The sequence below is a fragment of the Phocoena sinus genome, chromosome 5, assembly GCF_008692025.1.
Source record: "Phocoena sinus isolate mPhoSin1 chromosome 5, mPhoSin1.pri, whole genome shotgun sequence".
Taxonomy (NCBI): Eukaryota; Metazoa; Chordata; class Mammalia; order Artiodactyla; family Phocoenidae; genus Phocoena; species Phocoena sinus.
This window is the reverse complement of record NC_045767.1, coordinates 119,009,019-119,031,790: the sequence shown is the minus strand read 5'-3', so window position 1 is coordinate 119,031,790 and position 22,772 is coordinate 119,009,019. Positions and strand designations below refer to the sequence as shown.

The 22,772-nt window shown below is 41.4% G+C and overlaps 1 protein-coding gene across 1 annotated transcript in view; it reads left to right on the top strand.

Moving 5' to 3' along the window:
- Positions 1 to 20,151, top strand: part of MGST2 (microsomal glutathione S-transferase 2) — a 28,227-nt gene extending 8,076 nt beyond the window's left edge. Inside the window, exons 3-6 of the mRNA XM_032632009.1 lie at positions 17,600 to 17,653; positions 17,986 to 17,992; positions 19,463 to 19,566; positions 20,034 to 20,151. Of these exons, the coding sequence (XP_032487900.1) occupies positions 17,600 to 17,653; positions 17,986 to 17,992; positions 19,463 to 19,566; positions 20,034 to 20,151 (283 nt within the window). The remainder of the gene's footprint in view (positions 1 to 17,599; positions 17,654 to 17,985; positions 17,993 to 19,462; positions 19,567 to 20,033) is intronic.
- Positions 20,152 to 22,772: the final 2,621 nt, after the last annotated feature.

Genomic DNA, 22,772 nt, shown 5'->3' with positions numbered 1-22,772 from the left:
TTTTTTTTTTTTTTTTTTACAAACTCTATTTTGTTTCTTGAGAAGTTGATTTGTAAACTTGTAAATGTCTTTTTTAAGTAACAAAATTGGTGATTTTTCTAGGAAGAACTGAAATATACTTTGCAGAAATTTTAGAACATTGAGATATAACTGACATATAATATTGTGTTACTTTTAGGTGTACAACATAATGATTCGATATATGTGTAGATTGTGAAATGATCACCAAAATTAGTTTAGTTAACATCCATCACCACACAATTACACATTTCTTTTTCAGTTTTCTTTCATCTTGAGTTTTTCATCTTCTTGGACTTTTGTTCTTTCAGGGAATTTCTTGAACTTCCAACTTTTTACTGATTTTTTAAAAAATTCAAATATGAATTTAATTCCTAAGAATTAATTTTTATCCTTTGATTGTTCTTTAGTTCTTCTTGTTGCTGCTGCTGTTATATCATTCCTTTCTTGTTTCATAGATGCAGTTTATTCTCTTCTATCTGAGGATTTTAATGATTTAAAAAAAAATCTTCCTTTATCATTTCTGTTTCTTCCAAGTTCCTTCTTATTTTTCTATTTTGGCCTTTGCCTTTAATTTTTATTTGTTATTCACCTGTTAAATATTTTTTGAGCACCTCTATGTATTAGGCACTGTTGGGAGATAGTAGTGAACAACTCCAACAAAGATCCTTGCCCTCTTGAAGTTTATCTTATAGCCAAGGAAGACAGAAGATACACAATAAGCAGATAATACCATAAGAAAATAAGATATTGTGTAAGAGGGTGGTGTTAAGCTATACAAGAAAAACGACAGCATTACATAGGGACGTGGGGGAGGGCTGCTCGGGGGTGAGCTAGAGTGGGTTGCAGTTTAAACAGAGTGGTCAGTGTAGTCCCCACTGTGAAGGTGGCACTTGAACAAAGACTTGAAGCAGGTGAAGGAGTTAGCCATGTGGCCATGTAGGGAAGACGCTCTTGAGATAGAGGAAGTAGCCAATGCAAGGCCTTTAAGTGGAAATGTGTGACTGGTGGGTTAGCAAAGAAGTTAGTGTAGCTGAGAGAGGAAGCTGGCAGAGAGTGGTAGGAGGGAAAGTCAGAAAGGTAATGGATGACCAGACCAGGCAGGGCCTTGAAGGCCATTGTAAGGACTTTGGCTTTTTCTCTAAGTGAAATGGAAAGTCGTTACAGGGTTTTAAGCAGAGGAGTAACATGATCTTGTATTTTAAAAGGATCACTTTGTCTGTTTTGCAGAGAATAGACTGGGTGCATTGGTAGAAGCAGAAAATTCAGTTAGGAAGCTACTGCAAAAATTCGGGTGAGGGATGATGGCGACTTGAACCAGGAAGATAGCAGATGACGTATGAGATATGGCAGATTCTGTATATATTTTGAGGGTAGAGCCAATAGGATTTCAACAAATATGGAGTGTGAGAAGAGTCAGGAACAGCTTTCAGATTTTTGGCCTGAGCATCCTGAAGGATGGAATTGTGATTAACTGAGTCAGAGAGGGCTGCAGGAAGAGCAGTTTTGGGGGGAAGACCAGGAGATGGGACTTAACGCTACAGCTAAGGAGAGGCTTTAGACACTGTGCTCTACTAAGCTATTTGGATCGCTTGTTATTGCATCATAAACTGGCTAATACATTGTTGCTTACACATCCAAGCAGAGATCGAGAGTAGACAGTTGGATATACCAGTCTGCATTTTAGCAGGGAGATCCGAACTGGAGATATAAATTCAGAGTCATTGGCACATGAAAACGATTTAAAGCCAGGACACTGGATGACATCTTTAAGGGCGTGGGTATAGGTCAAAAAGAGGAGAGGACCAAGGACTGAACCTAGAGCCCTCCAGCCTGATGAGGCCAAGAAAACAAGGGTCCAGCAAAGAGATCTGAGCAAAAGAGACCCTAGAGGCTTTACTCAAATGTCAGGTCATTCTTTTTTTTTTTTTTTTTTTTTTCGGTACACGGGCCTCTCACCGTTGTGGCCTCTCCCATTGCAGAGCACAGGCTCTGGACGTGCAGGCTCAGTGGCCATGGCTCACAGGCCCAGCCGCTCCGCGGCATGTGGGATCTTCCAGGACCGGGGCACGAACCCGTGTCCCCTGCATCGGCAGGCGGACTCTCAACCACTGCGCCACCAGGGAAGCCCCGTCAGGTCATTCTTGATTGGCTATCTGTGCAATTTAAGAAAGAGGCACTAGGGAGAGAACTGGGGGCTCTGTGTGCACAGACGGGGCTTACTGAGAAGGCAGCTTCACTGAAGGGTGATGGGTCAGGAGGCAGCCTTCTTCTGGGGGGACCCCAGGTGATGGCATCTGTAGGTCATCTTTATGGGACCGTTAACTTCCTCTAGGAAAAAAACCCTTAACTCCCCTGTGAGGGAGGAGGGAGTGAAGGGTGAGGGAGGAGGGTGGGTATATTAGGCCTGCCTTCTAGTAGTCTGACAGTGTGGTGGGTGAAGGAAGGAAGCTTCTTCCACTCTGCAGTATGTGAATTCGCACTATGATCAGTACAGAATTTTACCCTCACGCTCCGTTGTTCTTGGAGCCCCCAGAGATTCTCTGGTTCAGTTTCTCCAGGCAATAATCCTCCCATCTCCTCTGATGGAGGAGTAGGGTGGGGCTCAGAGGTGGAGCAGAGCCAAAGGCCTCCTTCTACAGTCTTTCAACTAGTTCTTCTGTTTCAGCCTTTGGCCTCCAAGGGACCTGGGCCCCAGTTGCTGAGCCTCTTGGGTTCTGGGATAAGGACTGTCTCAGTCTTTTTTTAAATTTGCTGTGCCGCGTGGCTTGTGGGATATAAGTTCCCCCACAAGGGACTGAACCCGGGCCCTCGCCAGTGACAGTGCGGAGTGCTAACCACTGTGCTGCCAGGGAATGCCTTGTCTCAGTCTTCACTGCTTCTTCCTCCTACAGGCTCGTAGCTTCAGCTTTCCGCACTCTGCCAACTCAGCTATGGTTCCCCTCGTGCTGGTTTTCCTTCAGAAATTTGCTACCATCTCTCTTCCACTGCTGTGTCTGCTCCCGTTCTCTCTGTTCTTGAAGACTTTCTATTTTTTATTCCTTTACTGGCATTTTAGTGAGGTTTCAGGAGGGAGAAGAAACAAACACGGGTTCAATCTGCCATGTTTAGCAGGAAGTCCTTGGGATGTGTTCTCGACACCATCTGGACGCCCATTTCCCCCCATTCAGCAGAGGAAGGGTCTCATGCTCAGAGTCTCCAGCAATCAATAGCATCTAATAAGAATCTGACAACTTTCTGTTTTCATGGCATTTCTTTTTATACTTATCTTTTATTTAGAAAGTTACACTCTTACATCACTACCGCAAGTGGGAACAGTTTCATTTTTCCGAATTTGTCTGAGTCAAAAAGAAGTTGATTCATAGAAAAATAATAAGAGGTATATGGAGAAGCTAAATTTTTGACAGTAATATATTAATGTTTGGAGTTTGGGAGATACCATACTGTTCATACAGATGATCACAGGAGGAAATTCTGCATCTTCTCACTTTGTCTTTCGTGTTCTGAGACTTTGTTGGGGAGTGTCGGATTTCCAGCAGGCTAGATTCTTGGGTCACTTCTGGTTCTATGTTTGTTCACATAGTTTTCACAGATTTGATTTTCTTTCGAGTTACTGCTCTCTCCTTCCTTTTCTGCATCTGGACGCCTCTTATCCTGGGAATAAAGCTGGACACCATTTCCAAATATTTCTCTTAAGTTGCTGTTTGTAAGTATCCAAATCCAATTTCCTCGTTAAATGTGTTTTGTTTGATTAATCATGGCAGAACAGAGAGGGGTTAAAAAATAATAGCCAGTATTAGGGTGGGGTGGGGGATTTGGAGCCATAAAATGCCGTTGTCATGGTATAGTTGTCCTGCGTTCTCTCTGAAGGGTGGATGGGAATGGTCCTACTCCCTTCTCTGAATTTCTTCTTGGATATTCCAGGGCACTAGCCCAGTTCTTGCCTTAGGTTCGAAGGTTTACGATGAACTTGGCCAGATCAGAGAAGATTTATGTCTGATGAAGCCATTTCGACTTTATCTGAGGTAGTTAGGGCAGGAGCCCCTGGGATAACCAGTTTATTCCAAAGCCTACTCGGCTACCTATTCTCTTTTTCAGGGAAGGCTCCCTTGAGCTCTGCAGATCCCCAAGAGGGAATGCACTTTCTTTTCTGGCTCTTCTGCACCAAAGCATTGAGTCCCTTCAGCCTCCCTTGAAGATCTTATGGCCTCATGAGTAACAGAAACGCTGCCTCTTCCCCTACTCTTTCTCCTGCTGCTTTGCCCTAAGCGTAGTCAAGAAGCCCGCTGTTATGACTAATTCTTTCTTTGAGTGGAATTTGACATCTCATAGCAACCATTTCAAGGTCCCTCTGACCACCCCTGAAGTACCTGTTTCCTGTCTGAGGGTCACCTCAAGTTGGATACTTACTTGTCAAGCAGCGATCATTATTATGGAGCCAGCTTACCCAAGTTACTAGCTCAGGGCCCCTTCTCTAGAGGCCCCATTCACTTCCTCTTCCCTTCCTCCAGGGAGGGCATTAGAGGTGACTCTTTCTAGAGTTTTGCAGTCTTTTGCCAGAATACACTCTTTGAAATTATGAAAATAGCAGCTATAATTTCATGGAGGGCCATTTCTTCATGGTATTGCTAAGGTTAGAAAATTCTATCTAGTCTAATTTGAGCACCTTGATCCCTTTAGATTAAAGGCTTTTATAAATTTAAAAAGTAGATCCAAGTAATAAATTGATCTTGTTGTAATTTAAATATATTTCCTCTGATTCTATATCCTCACTGGAAGAGAAGAATAGCTGCTGATGACCTCACTCTTTTTCATACACTTGAGGACCATTATTAAATGTCTTTCATCTGCTGTATTTGGAGGCTAGGTAGCAGAAATTCAGCTTCTTTTTTCAATCATTAAAAAATTTGGTGGTTCTCTTTAGACTAAAATTTTTCATATTATTTCTAAACCTGGAGCCTAGAAATGTACATAGTATCCCAACAATGGTTCCATCAGTTCTGGGTGAGGTAGAAGAATTGCCTCTTACTTCTTTCTTGTATGTACTCTATTTGCTTAATGCTGAATTATTAAGTTCCTGTTCCAGAATTAACCTGCCACAAGGCACAAGTAAACCCAATCATCATGAATCTGAGAACTCTTTAGAAATGTTAGCCTTTTCTTACTCTACTAGAGTTCTTCTTTTTCTTCTTCCTTTTTTTTTTTTTTTTTTGCCATTTACTAACTCCTTATAGTCACTTTGAATCCTGAAATTAAAACTGTTGACCATAATACATGCCTAAAACCTGTGGAGAAAAGGAAAATTCACAATCGAGTAATTTTTCAAATATTCTGCAGCACCAGGATTATAGTAATGTGAGTCACCTACTTTTGTAGTAAGTACAAAAATGATAAATAATAGAGACAATAAACACATCTCCATTCTTATTACGAGTGTACCGATCTTAGACGTTAGCTGAAATCCCAAGATGTACTTTTTCACTGAGTTATAAAGGGCTTGGGTTCTCCAAGATGAGAGAGTGACTAAACGATGAGTCTTCAAACTCCACCCTCCTCTAAAACCCACCTTGTATTAGTCAGCTGGGGCCACTGAAACAAAATGCCATAGACTGGGTGGCTTTAATGACAGATATTTATTTTTCACAGTTTTGGAGGCTGCAAGTCTAAGATCAAGGTTCTGGCTGATTCTATTTCTGGTGAGAGCTTTCTTCTCTTGGCTTAATGTGTCCTCACATGGCCTTTCCTTGGTGGAGGGGTGGGAGAGGGAGAGAGGGAGAGGAGAGAGAGAGGGAGGGAGAGAGAGTCAGAGTCAGTCAGTCTGGCAGGTGTCAGAGCGCCCTCTGGTGTTTCTTCTTATAAGGGCACCAATCCTATTGGATCAGGGCTCCACACTTCTGATCTCACGTAACCTTAATTACTTCCTTACTCCAAATACAGCCTCACTGAGGGGTTAGGGCTTCAGCATGTAAGTTTTGGAGAGACAAACATTTAGTCCACACCACCAACAAACAGCTTCTGTCACACAAGCTGGGTGATTCTCAGGTAGTCAGGGGATGAGAGGCAGCTAGAATTTGGATGAGCTGCCAGCCTCACTCCCTCATCTCCCCATCCTGTTCCTTATCAGCAGTACCACTGAAGTGCTAGTTAGATTTCATGCCCTCCTGCCATTAGCAGCAGCCTCCCTCCCGTGTCCCAGAGGGTTACTTGACAAGGGACAATTTAGATAGTTACAGATCTATATAAAAGGATTAGCTCCAGCAACCTCTCATCCCCAAGCCTTTTCTGAGCATATTAACCTGTTGCTCTGACCCTCCAGCCAATGTAATAATCCAGTGGTTTAATGTCACGGAAGTTTACCGTTTTTCTTGCTCACGTCAAGTCCTACATGGGTGCTCCTGGTTGGGTGGCCTTTCACATGGTCATTTAGGGACCAAGGTTTCTTCCATCTAAGAGTTTTGTCCCCATCCGGGTCCTCAGCATTGTCTCCATGCAACCAGTGCGTGGGGTGAAGGGAGCTTGGCACACCAGCTGCTTAGCCATCTGGCTCAGAAGTGACGTATGTCATTTCACTTACTTTCCATTGGCAAGAAGTAGCCCCACTAAGATCCCAGGAGGCTGGGAAGTGTATCCCTGACTGGGCAGCTACTGCACAGCACCAGCTTCACACCATCCCTGTTGTCAGCCAGCCGCCTCTGCTATAGTAGGACGTGCAGATATTTTTTATTGGGGTTGTGCAATTAAAAAAAGTCAGAGACTAGGGTTTTAGGCACTGCCAGAACGCAATATGCTTCTTTCTTTTCCAGTATGGGGTGAGCTTTATAGTACATACACTTAGTGACGGAGACAGGGCCCAAGCAGTGCTTAGTTTAGGGCTACCTTCAGTGCTCCCAGCCTTCGGGTCCAGACAGGGATCTGCAGTGGTCACATGTCCTGATCCCCCAGGCCCAGGCTCCCTTGGAGTTGGGGACCGACGATGGGGGCTTTCAGTGGCTTTAAATATTCAATCTCCATGGGCTCCACTGGCCCATCTTCTAGGGTGACCAACTCTTTCCAGTTTGCCTGGGACTTTCCCAGTTTTAGCACTCCGATTTCTGTGTCCCAGGAAATCCCTCCGTTCCAGGCAAACCCCGATTGTCCTGGTTTAAAAAATCAAAGTCCCCCGTTCTGAAAACCTGTTCAGTCCAGGGCAAACCAGGATGGCTGGTCACCCCACTGTTCTTCCAGTAAAGACTCTTTCTGTTATTACCCCTGGGTGGAACTTGAGGCCCATGATGACATCTGCCTATAACAAAAGAGAAGCTTCTCCCTTATCTTTTTAAGGGAAGCTTAAATATCAAAGAGCACAGGATTATAGTGCAAAGAGGGCTCTCACCAGGGAATGAGTAGACAGACTCATTTTCCCTCAGCGTGGACACACAGGAAATGGGGCGGTCCAGCGATGGTCAGAACCAACATTACCCTCTGTTCCCATGCAAAGGGAAACTGACACAGCTGCTGCCAGCTGATTTCTGTCCCATTTCTGTCCCGTAGATTTTTCCTGAGGATCTCCTAGAATATAATCTGCCTTCATGTCCAAAAAGAGATCATCGATTATTTTCACTTTGGTTTTCCTGGCGAAGTGACTGTAATTAGTCACTGATAGGATTGTGCAGGACACATTTTCAGTGTTTGGTCCCGTTGAGTTAAACAATGTCTGTGGACAGCTCACTGTGAACAAGCTGCTCTGGAGCACATCCGGGCGTGGACCACTTAACGGTGCTGTGGGGTCTGCAGGGACCCGAAAGTGCTGGTGGTGGAAGGACATGGTCACGTGGTGGAGGAGGTGCGGGAGGTCAGACTGAGCAGCCGGAATGGGATTCCAGTTATTTTAAGGCCAAGCAATACCTCGTGTCTTCAGCAGGCAGCAGCAGGGAAGACCGTTAGCAATAGCAGGGCCCCAGGCTCGCTGTCAGAGAATTGTTTTCAGTCTCTGAAAGGTGATAGTGGGACACATCTTCAGGGCTTAAGGCGGGTCGGTAAACAAGGGACCAGGAGAAAAGTACAACGAGCGCAGCTGGGACAGGAGGTCAGGGTGAGACCAACAGTGACTAACGGCTTATAGGGGACAAAGAGTCTCATTTCTTAGGAGAGGAGGGTGCAGAGGTATGGTACTAAACTGCCCACATCCACCAGGCTGTGCCCTCTGGGAGCACAAATGCAGTTACACTCACATCCCTGCCTGAGTCTCCGTGACTTCTAACTGCTCCCCCGGGACCTCGGCACCCCTTTCCTCCATCTTCTCAGTTACTTCCTGGAGCCCCCGGGCACATGGGCAGGGACAGCTCTGCTGCCTAGCAATTGAAGTGGGGGGCCATGCCACTGCCGTGCTCCAGCCCTCCGGTCCTGTGAGTTCGGGATCCCTCCCCAGGTCCTGGAGTCTTCCATGACTGCTCTCTGGCTGCTCTTTGGTCTGTGGCAGAGGGAGGTGAGGGCTGTGGCTCTCTGCAGCTGTTTGGCACTTCTGTCTGAGGCATAGCACTGCAGACATCTGGAGTTTCACCAGTCCTTTCATGAAGACCGTCCTTCAGCTTTCAGCCTGGTCTCCATTCAGGTGTGAAACCCGTACCCTGGCTTGGGCAGGGGTGGGAAAGACCCCAGAACATCCTTCCGTTTTCCTCATTTCCTCTTTCCTCACTCTTTCTTGCCCAGAGGCCTGCTTCCTCTTGCAAATAAGAGACACAAAAGCGCACCTGCTTCTCAGTGTGTGTGGGCGGATGCCCACAGGGGCCACAGACCCAAGGTTCTGCCTCTGCAGCTCAGTTTGGGCTTGGCTGGGATGCTTTTATATAATATCATCTGCCCCACATGCCTAGCCAAGGCTGCCAGTACAGTGGGGAGAAAAAACCTTCTAAATAGTTAGTCTTTATGAAGAATAATATGGACTGGTTTTGAGGGTGATTTTTAAAAATTTTTTTATTTATTTCTTTTGGCTGCGTTGGGTCTTTGTTGCTGCGTGTGGGCTTTCTCTAGTTACAGCGGGAGGGGGCTGCTCTTCGTTGAGGTGCGGTGGCTTCTCTTGTTGTGGAGCACAGGCTCTAGGCACGTGGGCTTCAGTAGTTGCAGCATGTGGGATCAGTTGTTGTGGCACGGGCTCTAGGGCGCCAGGCTTTGGTAGTTTTGGCACGCGGGCGCAATAGTTGTGGCTCGTGGGCTGTGGAGCGCAGGCTCAGTATAGTTGTGGCATATGGGCTTGGTTGCTCTCTGGCATGTGGGATCCTCCTGGACCAGGGACCGTGTCCCCTGCATTGGCAGGCGGATTCCCAACCACTGTGCCACCAGGGAAGTCTGAGGGTGATTTTTTATTTTAATTTTTTTCGAGGGTGATTTTTAAAAAAAATCTCATCATGGCTATTTTGTGTCGTGTTGTGGAAGAACTTACCCCTTAAATTTTGGGATAATTTAAGGTGTTTTACAAGACTAGATAGAAGATGGGACAACTGTGTTTTGTTTCCGAAAAGGATAAAACTCATAGAAGAAGCCAAAGGGGATAATATCCTTGACATTGGGTGTGGAAAATAGAGGAACCTTCTGCTCCTGTTCTCTTTTACTTCATGGAAAACAGGTCCATGAATTTAGCCGAGGAAAAGGAAATGTTTTTTAACATAGCTGTAATCATTCTGACTGTTCACATTTGTAAAGTATCTTTTCACTTAACCTACCATAGGAACTCACAAACTTTAAAAGACGTTGGTAAAAAGGCAACCATCAGAAGCAAAATAATGCCAAGGATAGGAAATGGCAGAAAGACAAAGCTCAGTTATTTCCCTAAGAATGAGAAAGTTGTGGCTATGGTTTGTGAGGGTATCAGTGTCAGGCCCTGGACAAGATATTCCTTAGGTCGTTCCAGTGGCCTTTCAGGCCTTAAAAGCAACAGTAAAAAAAAATGAAGAGGAAAGCATTTGGCATTCGTATTCTGCATTTCTGGTGTGCCGAGGGTCTGATGGTCGCTCTTCTGGCTCTTAGAGAGCTGAGTGGGTGACATTACCGTTGTCATTGCCGGCTCAGGGTTAGAAAGGTCCACTCGTGCTTCTGACTCTGCACCAGCTGTGGTCTATATATGAGCGCTGAGTTATGCAGTTAGTTACGAAGCTTCCTTACGCAGCTTTAAGAGATGGCTGAATGATTAGCAGGGAGTTTTTTCTAATGTAGTTGAGTCAGAAACTAATAAGGTTGAGTTAACCCATCCACAATTTCCTGTAGATTTATGGAGAATGAGGAAAGAATTATGCTTTGTAATTAGGCTTTCTTCTCCTTTTCTTGAGTTAGAGATTTTTTTTCAGAGTTATTGAGGTATAATTGACAAAATTGTAAGATATTTAAAGTGTACAACATGATGATTTGATAAATGTATAATTTGTGAAAGGATTTCCCCCACTGAGTTAATTAATACATCCCTTACCTTACATATTTACCCTTTACATATTTAGTCTTTTTTTTCTTTTTTTTGGTGAGGGCACTTAAGTTCTACTCTCTTAGCATATTTCAATTATACAATAAAGTGTTATGAACTATAGTCACCATGTTATATATTAGATCCTCAGACCTCATTCCTTTAATAACTGAAAGTTTGTACCCTTTTATTAGGCTCTCCCTATTTTGCTCACCCTCAGGCCATGACACCTACCATTCTACTCTCTGTTTCTGTGAGTTCACCTTTTTTTTTTTTTTAAAGATTCTACATGTAAGTGATACCATGCACTATTTGTCTTTCTTTATCTGGCTTATTTCACTTAGCATAAGGCCCTGCTGGTTCATCCAGTTTGTCGCAAATGGCAGGATTTCCTTCTTTTTAAATGTTGAATAATATTTCATTACATATAGGTATATCACATTTTCTTTATCCATTCATCCACAGTTGGATACTTAGGTTGTTTCCATATCTTGGCTACTGTGAATAACACTGTAATCAAGATGAGAGTACAGATATCTCTTCAAGACGGTGATTTCATTTCCTTTGGATATATACACAGGAGTGGGATTGCTGGATCATATGGTAGTTCTAGTTTTAATTTTTTGAGGACCCTCCATACTGTTTTCCACAGTGGTCGTATCAGTTTACACTCTCATCAGTAGTGTATAAGGTTCCCTTTTCTCCAGGTTATTGCCAGCACTTGTTCCTTGGCTTTTTGATAATAGCCATTTTAACAAGTGTGAGGTGATATCTCACTGTGGTTTTGATTTGCATTCCGCTGATGATTAGAGTTGTTGAGCACCTTTTCAGGTACCCGTTGATCATTTATGTCTTTGGAAAAATGTCTTTTCAGGTTCTCTGCCCATTTTTTAATTGGGTTATTTGGTTTTCTCTGCTATTGAGTTGTATGTGTTCTTTGTGTATTTTGGGTAGTAACCCCCTATCAAATGTGTGGTTTTGCAAATACTTTTTCCCATTCCATAGATTGCCTTTTCATTCTGTTGGCAGTTTCCTTTGCTGTGAGGAAGGTTTTTAGTTTGATGTAGTCCCACTTGTTTTTTTGTGTTTTTTTTTTTTTGTGGTACACGGGCCTCTCACTGTTGCGGCCTCTCCCGTTGCGGAGCACAGGCTCTGGATGCGCCATGGCTCACGGGCCTAGCCGCTCCACGGCATGTGGGATCTTCCCAGACTGGGGCACGAACCCGTGTCCCCTGCATCGGCAGGCGGACTCTCAACCACTGAGCCACCAGGGAAGCCCTATTTTTGTTTTTGTTGCCTTTGCTTTTAGGGCCAAATCCAAAAAATCATTGCCAAGGCCAATGTCAAGAATATTTTCCCCTATGTCTTCTTTTATGAGTTTTATGGTTTCAGGTCTTATGTTCAAGTCTTTAATCCATTTAGAGTTGATTTTTGTGTATGGTGTAAGACAGGGGTAGTTTCATTCTTTTGCATTTGGCTGTCCAGTGTTCTCAACACCATTTACTGAAGAGACTATCCTTTCCCCATTGTATATTCTTGGCTCCTTTGTAATAACTAATTGACCACATATGCATGGGTTTATTTCTGGCTCTCTATTCTGTTCCATTAATCTATGTGTCTGTTTTTATGCCAATACTATACTGTTTCAATTACTACAGCTTTGTAATATAATTTGAAATCAGGAAGTGCAATGCCTCCAGCTTTGTTCTTCTGTCTCAAGATTCCTTTAGTTATTCGTGTTCTTTTTTTGGTTCCATATGAAATTTAGGGGTTTTTCCTATTTCTGTGAAAAATGCCACTGGAATTTTGATAGGAATTGCATTGAATCTGTAGATTGCTTTGAGTATTATGGACATTTTAACAATCTTAATGCTTCCAGTTTATGAGCATGGAATACCTTTGCATTTATTTGTGTCTTTTTCAATTTCTTTCATCAATGTTTTGTAGTTTTCAGTCTTACAGGTCTTTACCTCCCTGATTAAATTTATTCCCAAATATTTTATTCATTTTGATGCAATTGTAAATGGGATTGTTTTCTTAATTTATCTTTCTGATAGTTCATTGTTGGTGTATACATACACAAATGATTTTCTACGTTGATTTTTTTTTTAATTAATTTATTTTTGGCTGCATTGGGTCTTTGTTGTTGGGTATTCGTTGCTGTGTGCAGGCTTTCGCTAGTTGTGGTGAGCGGGGGCTTCTCTTCATTGTGGTACGCAGCCTTCTCATTGTGGTGGCTTCTCTTGTTTCAGAGCTCGGGCTCTAGGCACGCAGGCTTCAGTAGTTGTGGCACATGGGCTCAGTAGTTGTGGCTTGTGGGTTCTAGAGCGCAGGTTCAGTAGTTGTGGCACATGGGTTTAGTTGCTGTGTGGCATGTGGGATCTTCCTGGACCAGGGCTCGAACCCATGTTCCCTGCGTTGGCAGGCAGATTCTTAATCACTGTGCCACCAGGGAAGTTCTGTGTGTTGATTTTGTATCCTGCAACTTTACTGAACTTATTAGTTCTAACAGTTTTTTGGTGGAATCTTTAGGGGTTTTTATATCTAATGTCATCTGCAGAGACAATTTTACTTTTTCCTTTCTGATTTGGTTGCCTTTTATTTCTTTTGCTTGCTTAATTGCTAAGATTTCCAGTACTATGTTGAATAGGAGTGATGAGAGTAGGCACCCTTGTCTTGTTCCTGAGTTTTAGAGGAAAAGTTTTCAGCTTTTTATTGTTGAGTATGATGTTAGCTGTGGGCGTGTCATACATGGCCTTTATTATGTTGAAGTGTGTTCCTTTTATACGCAGTTTATTGAGAGTTTTTATCATAATGGATGTTGAATTTTGGCAAATGCATTCTCTGCATCTATTGAGATGGTTATGTGATTTTTATCCTTCATTTTGTCAATGTGGTGTATCACATTGATTGATTTGTGTATGTTGAATCATCCTCGCATCCGTGGGATGAATCCCACTCGGTTGTGGTTGTGATCCTTTTAATATATTGTTGAATTCAGTTTGCTAAAATTTTGTTGTGAATTTTTGCATCTATGCTCATCAGGGATATTGACCTATAGTTTTCTTTTCTTGTAATGTCCTTGTCTGGCTTTGGTATCACAGTAATGCTGGCCTCACAAAATGAATTTGAAAGTATTCTCTCCTCTTATATTTTTTGGAAGGATTTGAGAAGGAATGGTATTAACTGTTGTTTCAGTATTTGGTAGAACTCACCAGTTGTGGTCTTGGTCTTTTCTTTGTCAGGATGTTTTTGATTACTGATTCAATCTCCTTACTAGTAATTGGTCAATTCAGATTTTCTATTTCTTCATGTTTCAGACTTTGTAGGTTGTATATTTCTAGGAATTTATCAATTTCCTTTAGGTTGTCTACTTTGTTGGTATATAATTGGTCATAATAGTTTCTTATGATCCTTAGTATTTCTGTGTGATCAATTGCAATGTCTCCTCTTTAATTTCTGATTTTATTTATTTGAGTCTTCTTTTTTTTCTTCTTGGTCTAGCTAAAGTTTTGTAAATTTTGCTTACCTTTTCAAAATATCAGTTTTTAGTTTCATTGATTTTTGTCTTTTTAGTCTCTATTTCATATTTTTTCTCTAACCTTTGCTTTTTCCTTTCTTCTACTAAGTTTGGGCTCAGTTTGTTCTTTTTCTAGTTCCTTGAAATGTAAATTTAGGTTGTTTATTTGAGATCTTTCTTTTTTTCTTAATGTAGGTATTTGTCACTATAAACTTCCCTCTAGAACTGCTTTTGCTGTGCTCCATAAGTTTTTGTATGTTGTGTCCCCATTTTCATTTGTCTCAAGGTATTTTTTGATTTCCCTTTTGATGTTTTTCTTTGACTCGTGTTCAAGAGCATGTTTTTAAATCTCCACATATACATGAATTTTCCAGTTTTCTTTTTGTAATTAATTTCTTGTTTCATACAATTGTGGTCAGAGAAGATGCTTGATATGATTTCAATATTCTTGAGTTTATTTATTTTGTGATTTATCCTATTCCATATGCACTTGAGAACAAATGTCTGTTTTGCTGTTGTTAACTGGAATGTTCTGAATATGTCTGTTAGGTCTACTGGTCTAATGTGTAGTTTAAGCCCAATGTTTCCTTATTGATTTTCCATCTGGATGGTCTATTCATTGTTGAAAGTGGGGTATTGAAGTCTCCTACTCTTATTGTATTGCTGTCTGTTTCTCCCTTCAGATCTGTTAATATTTGCTTTATATATTTAGGTGCTCTAATGTTGGGTGCATAAATATTTACACTTGTCATATCTTCTTGATGAATTGATCCCTTTGTCATTATGTAATGACCATCTCTATATCTTGTTAAAGTGTTTGACTTAAAGTCTATTTTATCTGAATCTCTTTTAGGCAGCATATAGTTGGGTCTTATATTGTTTTATCCATTTAGCCACTGTGTGTTTTTTGATTGGAGACTTTAGTTCATTTACATTTAAAGTCATTATTGATAGGTGTGAACTTACTATTGACATCTTGTTAATTGTTTTCTGGCTGTTTTGTAATTCCTTTGTTCCTTTCTTGCTTTTTTCCTTTGTGATATGATGATTTTCTATAGTGCTATGCTTTGATTCCTTTTTCATTATCTTTTGTATATCTACTATAGACTTTTTTTTTTTTACTATAAACTTGCTTTGCAGTTACCAAGAAGCTTACATAAAACATCTTATCTTTATACAGTCCATCTTAAGCAGATAGCAACTTAACTTTGAATGCATTCAAAAGCTCTATATTTTTACAGTCCTTCCCCATTTTATGTTTTTGATGTCACAAATTGATATTTTTCAATATCGTATAGCTATTAATAAATTATTATTGTTTTGTTTTTAATACTCTTGTCTTTTAACCTTTATACTAGAGTTGTAAGTGACTTACCCACCATCACTGCAATATGAGAGAATTCTGAATTAAATTATATATTTACCTTTACTGGTGAGTTTTATACTTTCATATATTTTCATATTAGTAATTAGCATTCTTTCATTTCAACTTGAGGACCTATATTTTTTACATATGTCAGTATTTTTATTAATTTTTAAATAAAAATTTCAAAGGTTACTTTCCATTTACAGTTGTTACAAAATATTGGCTATATGCCCCACGTTGTACAATACATCCTTGAGCCTATCTTACACCCAGTAGTTTGTACTTCCCACTCCCCAACTCCTCTGTTGCCCCCTCCCACACTGGTAATCACTAGTTTGTTCTCTATATCTCTGAGACTGCTTCTTTTTTTGTTATATTCACTAGTTTGTTGTAAATTCTTAGATTCCACATGTAAGTGATATCATACAGTATTTGTTTTTCTCTGAAGACCTCGCTTTAACATTTCTTATATCAAGTCTAGTGGTGATGAACTCCTTCGGATTTTGTTTCTAAAATTCTTTATCTCTTCAATTTTGAAGGACAACTTTGCAGGGTAGAGTATTCTTCGTTGGCAGTTTTTTCTTTCAGCACTTTGAGTATATCTTCCCACTCCCTTCTGGCTTGCAAAGTTTAAAATTGCTTCTTTGTTTGCTATGGTCCTGTGGGTCTCATGGATGCAAGCCCCACTGGCTTGCAGAACTAGGTGTTTTGGGGACCCAGCCCTCAGGTGGAAGTCTTAAAAGTTGGGGTGCTAGATATGCAATCTAAGCCCTTTGCTCCTCAGGGAGAAGCTGGGGGTTGAGGATTTTCTCCTGAATGTATTGTGCTGTGCCAGGGGTGGTGTTTATGATGAGAGTGTGTCTCAGCTTCTCCTGCTTATTTCATTGTGGCTACTATTTATTTATTTATTTATTGGCCATGCCACACGGCTTGCAGGATCTCAGTTCCCTGATCAGAGATCGAACCTGGGCCACGACAGTGAAAGTCTGGAATCCTAACCACTAGGCCACCAGGGAACTGCCAGTGTGGCTATTTTCTTATTCGCCTGATGTGTAGGAGTCACTCAGCTGACTTCTGGATTTCTTTCCGAGGGAATTGCTCTGTGTGTATCTGTACATTCGGTGCATCTGTGGGAGGAGGGAAGTTTGAGAGCCTCCATGTCACCATCTTGGTCACAAAAGAAAAGAAAACACCTTTTTTTTTTTCATTAAGAAAGAAAAGAGAAAAAAAAAAAAGGGGAAGAAAAGAAGGAAGAATCATTCATGGTGACCTGGGTTAGAAGACTCAGCCTTCAAGAACCAGAATCAACCGTTTCTGGGTCAGTTGCCTCATAACCTTACCTACTTAAGCTGTACGGCTTAAGGAAGCATGTAGGATCATTTCTAATCCTGTAGACTATGGCTCTTCCACCAGGATCAACTCAAAACCTCATTATGAATTACATTAAAGTTTTTTTTTCTGGTTGTGATGTTGTCAGGAAAGAGCTCAGCCAACCTAACCAAGATCACTTGGGGGTGTAGCACAGGAAGGAAGATGAATGGAGTTCATCTTTTTTCCTTTTGCTAGGTGCAGATGAATTAACTATAGTTCCCAGAGAAGCATTCCCTTTCGCTTAAAATAGTGTCAAATTTTCCATCCAAGTCTTCTGTGAATAGAAGCTATTTGACTTGACATTAGGACAGAGCTTTGGAATCTGGAGATGACACAGACTACCTCTGTTTCTCTGCAAGGCATCCATCAGCTTGGGTTCTCAGTCTTTAGGTTTTTTTTCCTCCATAAAATGGGAATGAAATACACTCATTCCTTTATTTCAGGAGGCTTTAGGGGAATTATTTAAAAACCATTTTTAATGTGCTGAGTAACTCAAATGGAAGGCAACAGATGCAAGGGAATTCTGGGGAAGAAATCCATTTAATATGAATTGAGTAATTTTCTGGGTTATTTAGATAAGATACAGAATGATCTTTAGGCTCGGAATCAGGACCATCTCCAGGCCTGTCTTTTGGAAAAGAGCTACACTTCATTTCTATTGCTGGCAACTTACATGTAGGAGAGTGATTCTTAGCCCTGCTCTGAGGTTTAAAAAATGTTTGAGTCCCACCTTGAAAGACTAATTTTACCTGTAAGGACATTTATGCTCTTTAGGTTAATTCTTATAATTATTTTTGTAAGAAGAGGGTGCACATGTACCTATAGATGAAAACTCACTGCTTTGGTGTATAGTTTTTTTCATAAAATAACCCACGTCTTTATTTTCTTCCTGCAGACAAAACTGTGTGGAGTTTTACCCAATATTTATGATTACGTTGTGGATGGCTGGGTGGTGTTTCAACTAAGGTAAGTTTAATGACGACCATGGTCCTTACAACTATTAAACAGCAGATACGCAACATCTACTGACATCTACTGACCCTGGAAGTTGTTTTATACAAAATAAGCACTGTCTGTTTGCATCCAAGGACACTGCTGCAGACAGGCTAACTCTGGCGTCAGAGGATATCTTGGGTATCTTGTTGTAATTTGCACTCTTTCTCATCCAGAGTAGGTTGCCTGTTAACTGCCTTGAACAGTTCTCATTGGATTTCTGGGAGTAATGGATTAGATAGGGAGTTTCTAAACCGCAGCGTGCTCAGAACCTCTCCCCTTCCTCAGAGGCCAGGTGGCCCTTGCAACCCTTTCTCCTCCTGTTCTCATCCTTCGGGGCCCAGCACAAGCGTCACCCCCTCAGAGGGGCCTTCCCTGACCCTTCCTAAAGGCGGCCTCCTCCAGTTCCTGGCGGCCCATCCTCCTTCATTTCCTTCACAGCACGTTCAAGTCTATTTTTCTTCTTGTTTTCCCCTTTGTTGTCTGTCTTTGATGATAAACTCCATAAGGGCAGGGAGCTTGTATCTTTGTCACAGCTAACTCCAATCCTTAGAATAATACCTGGTATATAGTAGAAGCCAAAAAAAATGTTTATGACCTAATAAAATAAAGAATTTCATTTTATCCAGCGTATCAGAGTCCCACAGACAGACTTCTAGTGTTTCGAAGAGGGCTCTGACAATTTACATCTGTGAGGTGCTGAGGAAGCAGAGGGTCCCTAGTGTAGGGAAGATATTGAGAGTTTTCATTGGACTGGATGGCAGAATATAACCCCACATTTTACCTTTCTTTTAGGTAAAATTTGTATTTAGTGAAATGCACAAATCTTAAGTGTACCATCCGATGAGTTTTGACAAGTGTATACAGCTGTGTCACTCAAATCCCTATCAAGATATGGAACGTGACAACCACTCAGAAAGTTTCCTCAGGTCCTTCCCAGTCCCTTTCAGAGGCAGACAATGCTCTGAATTTTTAAATCATAGTTTAGTTTTGTCCATTCTAGAACTTTCTATAATTGGAATCATAGTATGTACTCTTGTATAATGCTTCAGTCACTCAGCAAAATATTTTTGAGATTCACCATGCTGTTTGTTGCAAGTTGTCTGTTTCTTTTCCTCGCCAGTGGGCCTCTGTTGTATGGTTATCACAGTTTGGTTATCCATTCTCCTGTGGATAGATTTCCAGGCTGTTCTCAGTGTTTGGCTATTATGAATAAAGCTGCAGTGACCATTCTGTACAAGTCTTTTTATGGACATGTGCTTCCATTTCTCTTGGGTAAATACACAGGAAAGGAAGGAATTGCTGGGTCAGAAAGTAATGTTTAGTTTTATAAGACACTACCAGAACTTTTCCCAAAGTGGCTGTACCATTTTGCATTCCCACCAATAATGTATGAGATTCCAACACCCCCAATATTTTATGCTTCAGTCTATTTAAAATTTCGCCCTTCTGGTGGGTGTGCAAGTGGTGTCACCTCGTTGTGGTTTTAAATTGCAGTTTTGCTGATATTGAATGATGTTGAATAATGTTGAAAAAATTTTCATGTGCGTATTGGTACATTTGTTTATCTTGCTATGTGAATTTTCTATTCAAATATTTTGCCCATTAAAAACATTAAGTTGTTTTTCTTTCCTTATTGGATTGCCAGAGCTCTGCACACAAGCCTTTTGTCAGATACACGTTCTGTGACTGTTGTCAATCTTCACACCGCGTTTTGAGAGGCTGCCATCATGTTCTGTGTCTTTTCTTTTTTTTTTCTCTATAGTTTTTTGATACTTGTCTAAGTCTGGTGTACATATACGTCCATCACCAGTATTTCTGGGGATACTCAGAAGCTGCTAAAAAAAAGGTAAGGAACACCCAAGAATTGTGTGTTTAGACAAAAAGTAGCAGGATGGAGTCTATATTAGCTTCCTGTTCCTGAGAGTATTACAGCACTGATGGCTGTGATGGCAGAAATGATCTACGTTGCCTGAGGCCAAGTCTCATCAGGTCCTCCACAACTAGGTGTGAGACAGGAAATTGCAAGGATAAAACTGTACACTAAGTGTGCACTCTTTTGACCACCACACTTTAAATCCTTGCAAACATTTTGCACTATCTCCCAAATTTACCAAGGAAATAATCCCTCCCAGCCTTGATAATCCTTTGAATGTTCAAAAGGAGCCACTTGACCTCTGTGGCTAGGCATCCTCTTTAATTTATCTGATGAATCAAAATTTTCAAATGGAAGTTCTGGGCAGTGTCCACAATGAGAGTTCTGCCCCAGGCTCCCCAGCTTCATCCCTGTAGCCCAGTTTATTTATCACCTCTCTCTCTCTCACATCCGCCTGCAGGATCACTGGTTTCCAGTTGAGTCTGGGGGTTTTGGCCTTGTTGACTGTCCTAAGCACCGTGGGGATTGCAAACAGCTTTCTGGATGAATACCTGGACTTCAATGTTGCGAGAAACTGAGGCACTTCTAACGTTCCCCCCTCCCTTTGCTCAAACGCTCGCAGAAGATGTTACCACTCTGAAGGTTAGATGGTGCCACTTGTTCAATTAAAAGAAGTAAGTCTCCTTTCTTTTTGAAATGGCTTTGTAGAAACATCCCCTTTAGATTTTCCTGTTAGTTTAACGACTGAAGTTTGCTCTGAGGGGGAGGATCCGTAGCATCAGTGGAAGTGTGTTGCGCCCTGGTTTTAGGAGCACGTGCCAAAGTCACGACTGCCGGTGTAGGGAGAAAGCAGCCTGGCCTGTCTGTGTCTAGGGCTTTCCGGGGACCACTGCCATCACTCACCTCTAAGACTGCTTCTCTCTTGATGGGAAGTTCCAGATAGATGCTGGTAAGGCAGCTGAGCCCACTTCATTAGTTGCAGGAATGCAACAGTTGGTGAGGGAAGTCAGGCAAACACATCAAGTAGCCAGAGAAGAGAGTCATCAACTAACAGCGCAAAACACATCTGGCTGTGAAAATGGACTTTGTAACGAACAAAGGAAAAAGGAAAAAAAGGGTCTGTCATTTTTAAGAAACCATCCAGAGAAGTGTGCTCGGGGAATATCTTGCCCCTGGGGAAGGGGAAGGAGGGTCATGGTCATGGCTGGAGAGCCTAGGCTGGGTTCCACTGCACTTGCCGTGCAGTCACTGTCTGGCACAAGGCAAATGACCCTTCTTCACTTTCTTCATCTGTAAAATGGGAATGAGTCTTCAGGGACCTTAGCAGAATGGAATTATGAGCATATATAACTTTTTAGCATCAGGAAAAGCGCTCTCTGTAATTTTTCTAAAGAAAGTGTGACAGCCTTGAATCTGGTGTAGGCATCTCCAAGAAACTTTTTATTGGGCCTTTTTTGGTGTGTGGGTACAAAGGCAGTTACAGAGGCTATGAATAATAGAGAAAAATAAAGGCATTAAAACACTAGCGTTTCCAAAATAGTAGGGGAGAAGACACGACAGCCTCTTGCATCCCAAATAGCTGGGCTAAATACCCTGGAGTACACTGAGAACGACCAGTCTGGGAATGGGGTATCCGGGTATCAGCCCAGTTCCCCCAGTAACTGGCTCTTTGACTCTGGGTAAGGCAGCTCACCATAGAGGTTGTGCAGCAAAAGAAGTGTAGACTCCAGGGCCACTCAACATGAATCCTGTTCTGCCACTCGTTGGCTATGCTACCACAGCCGTGTAGCTCTCTGCCTGTTTTCTTCTCAGGTAAAATGGGGCTAATATTTTAAAATGCTATGATTCTGTGGTCTTTTTACTTTTTAGTATTTTAGTCAGTTATAGTGACTTGTATTGTGACATTTTAGTTGTTTTACACATTGAAGACAATAAAGGAAGAGAAAGTGCAATTTTTTTTTTTTTCATGGAGAACTTAAATTTAATGTGTCCCGTCAGGGGGTAAAGTGCAAATTTTTGACCATAAAGCATAATTACTGCAAACTCATTATCCTTTGGAAGTGGGAAAAAACCCACAACTTTCCAAATCTTACACTTGAGAATTTTTAAACAATTTCTATCTTGCATTTAAATTGGAACTATTTAAAGATGTAAACTATAAACACATACACACACACACAAAGACACACACACAGAGTTTGGTTAAACAACATGTGGAAAAAAGATGGTCCCACCCGCATATCAAAGCTTTTTATCTTTAAAAATATCTGAACTATAGAATTTATTTCCTTTGTTCCAATTCTATTGTCACCAAGGCAACCTCTTGACGATTTTAATTCCTATAATTTGGTTACAGGGAGCAAACGTGTTGGCTAGGGAGATGTGGGTTTCTGATCTGACATACATTTTTTTTACATATTAGTAAATTGACTGATTTTACAGGGAGCAAACGTGTTGGCCAGGGACATGCGAGTTTCTGATCTGACATACGTATCTTTTACGTATTAGTAAATTGACTGATTTTATTTTTAGAAATCAGATTCCTTGCCTCAGAAAGTCAATGTTATAAACAAAGGGATGGAGAAGAACTTTTCTTCATTAAAAGATACCCTTAAGAGGCATAAAACCCAAATGGCAATGTGGGATCCTTGATCAAATCCTGGTTAGAAAAAAACAGCTATGGGAGACATTTGGGACAATTTGAATAAGGAGTGAGAATTAGATATTAGGGAATTAATTGTGTTAGGTGTGATAATGATGTTGTGTCTAGGAAAGAAAATGCCCTAATTCTTTGGTGAGGTATGCTGGGAGGTTGAGGGGTAAAGTGACTGGGCGTGTATAGCTTACTTTGAAATGGTTCCACAAAATATGTATGTGAAGCATATATGGTGAAGTGTTAACAAGTATCAAATCAAGTTGGTAAGTGTATAGTTATTCATTGTACTATTCTTTTTTTCTGATTGTTTGAAAATGATTGTCATACAAGTTTAAATGTCTGAGGCAAAGTTAAAAGCTAAAGTCAGGTTCTCAGTAGCTCTGAAGAGTTTTATGTTGAGTGCTGCATCCTTGACTTGGGATCTGAGGTAGGGATAGAACCATAGCATTAGCTCTGGCCCAGCAGCTGTCCTAGACGTGGCAGGGACGCTTGGGCCCCAAGTGTGTGAATGTTGCCCTAATTACCTCCGCTTGTTATGAAATG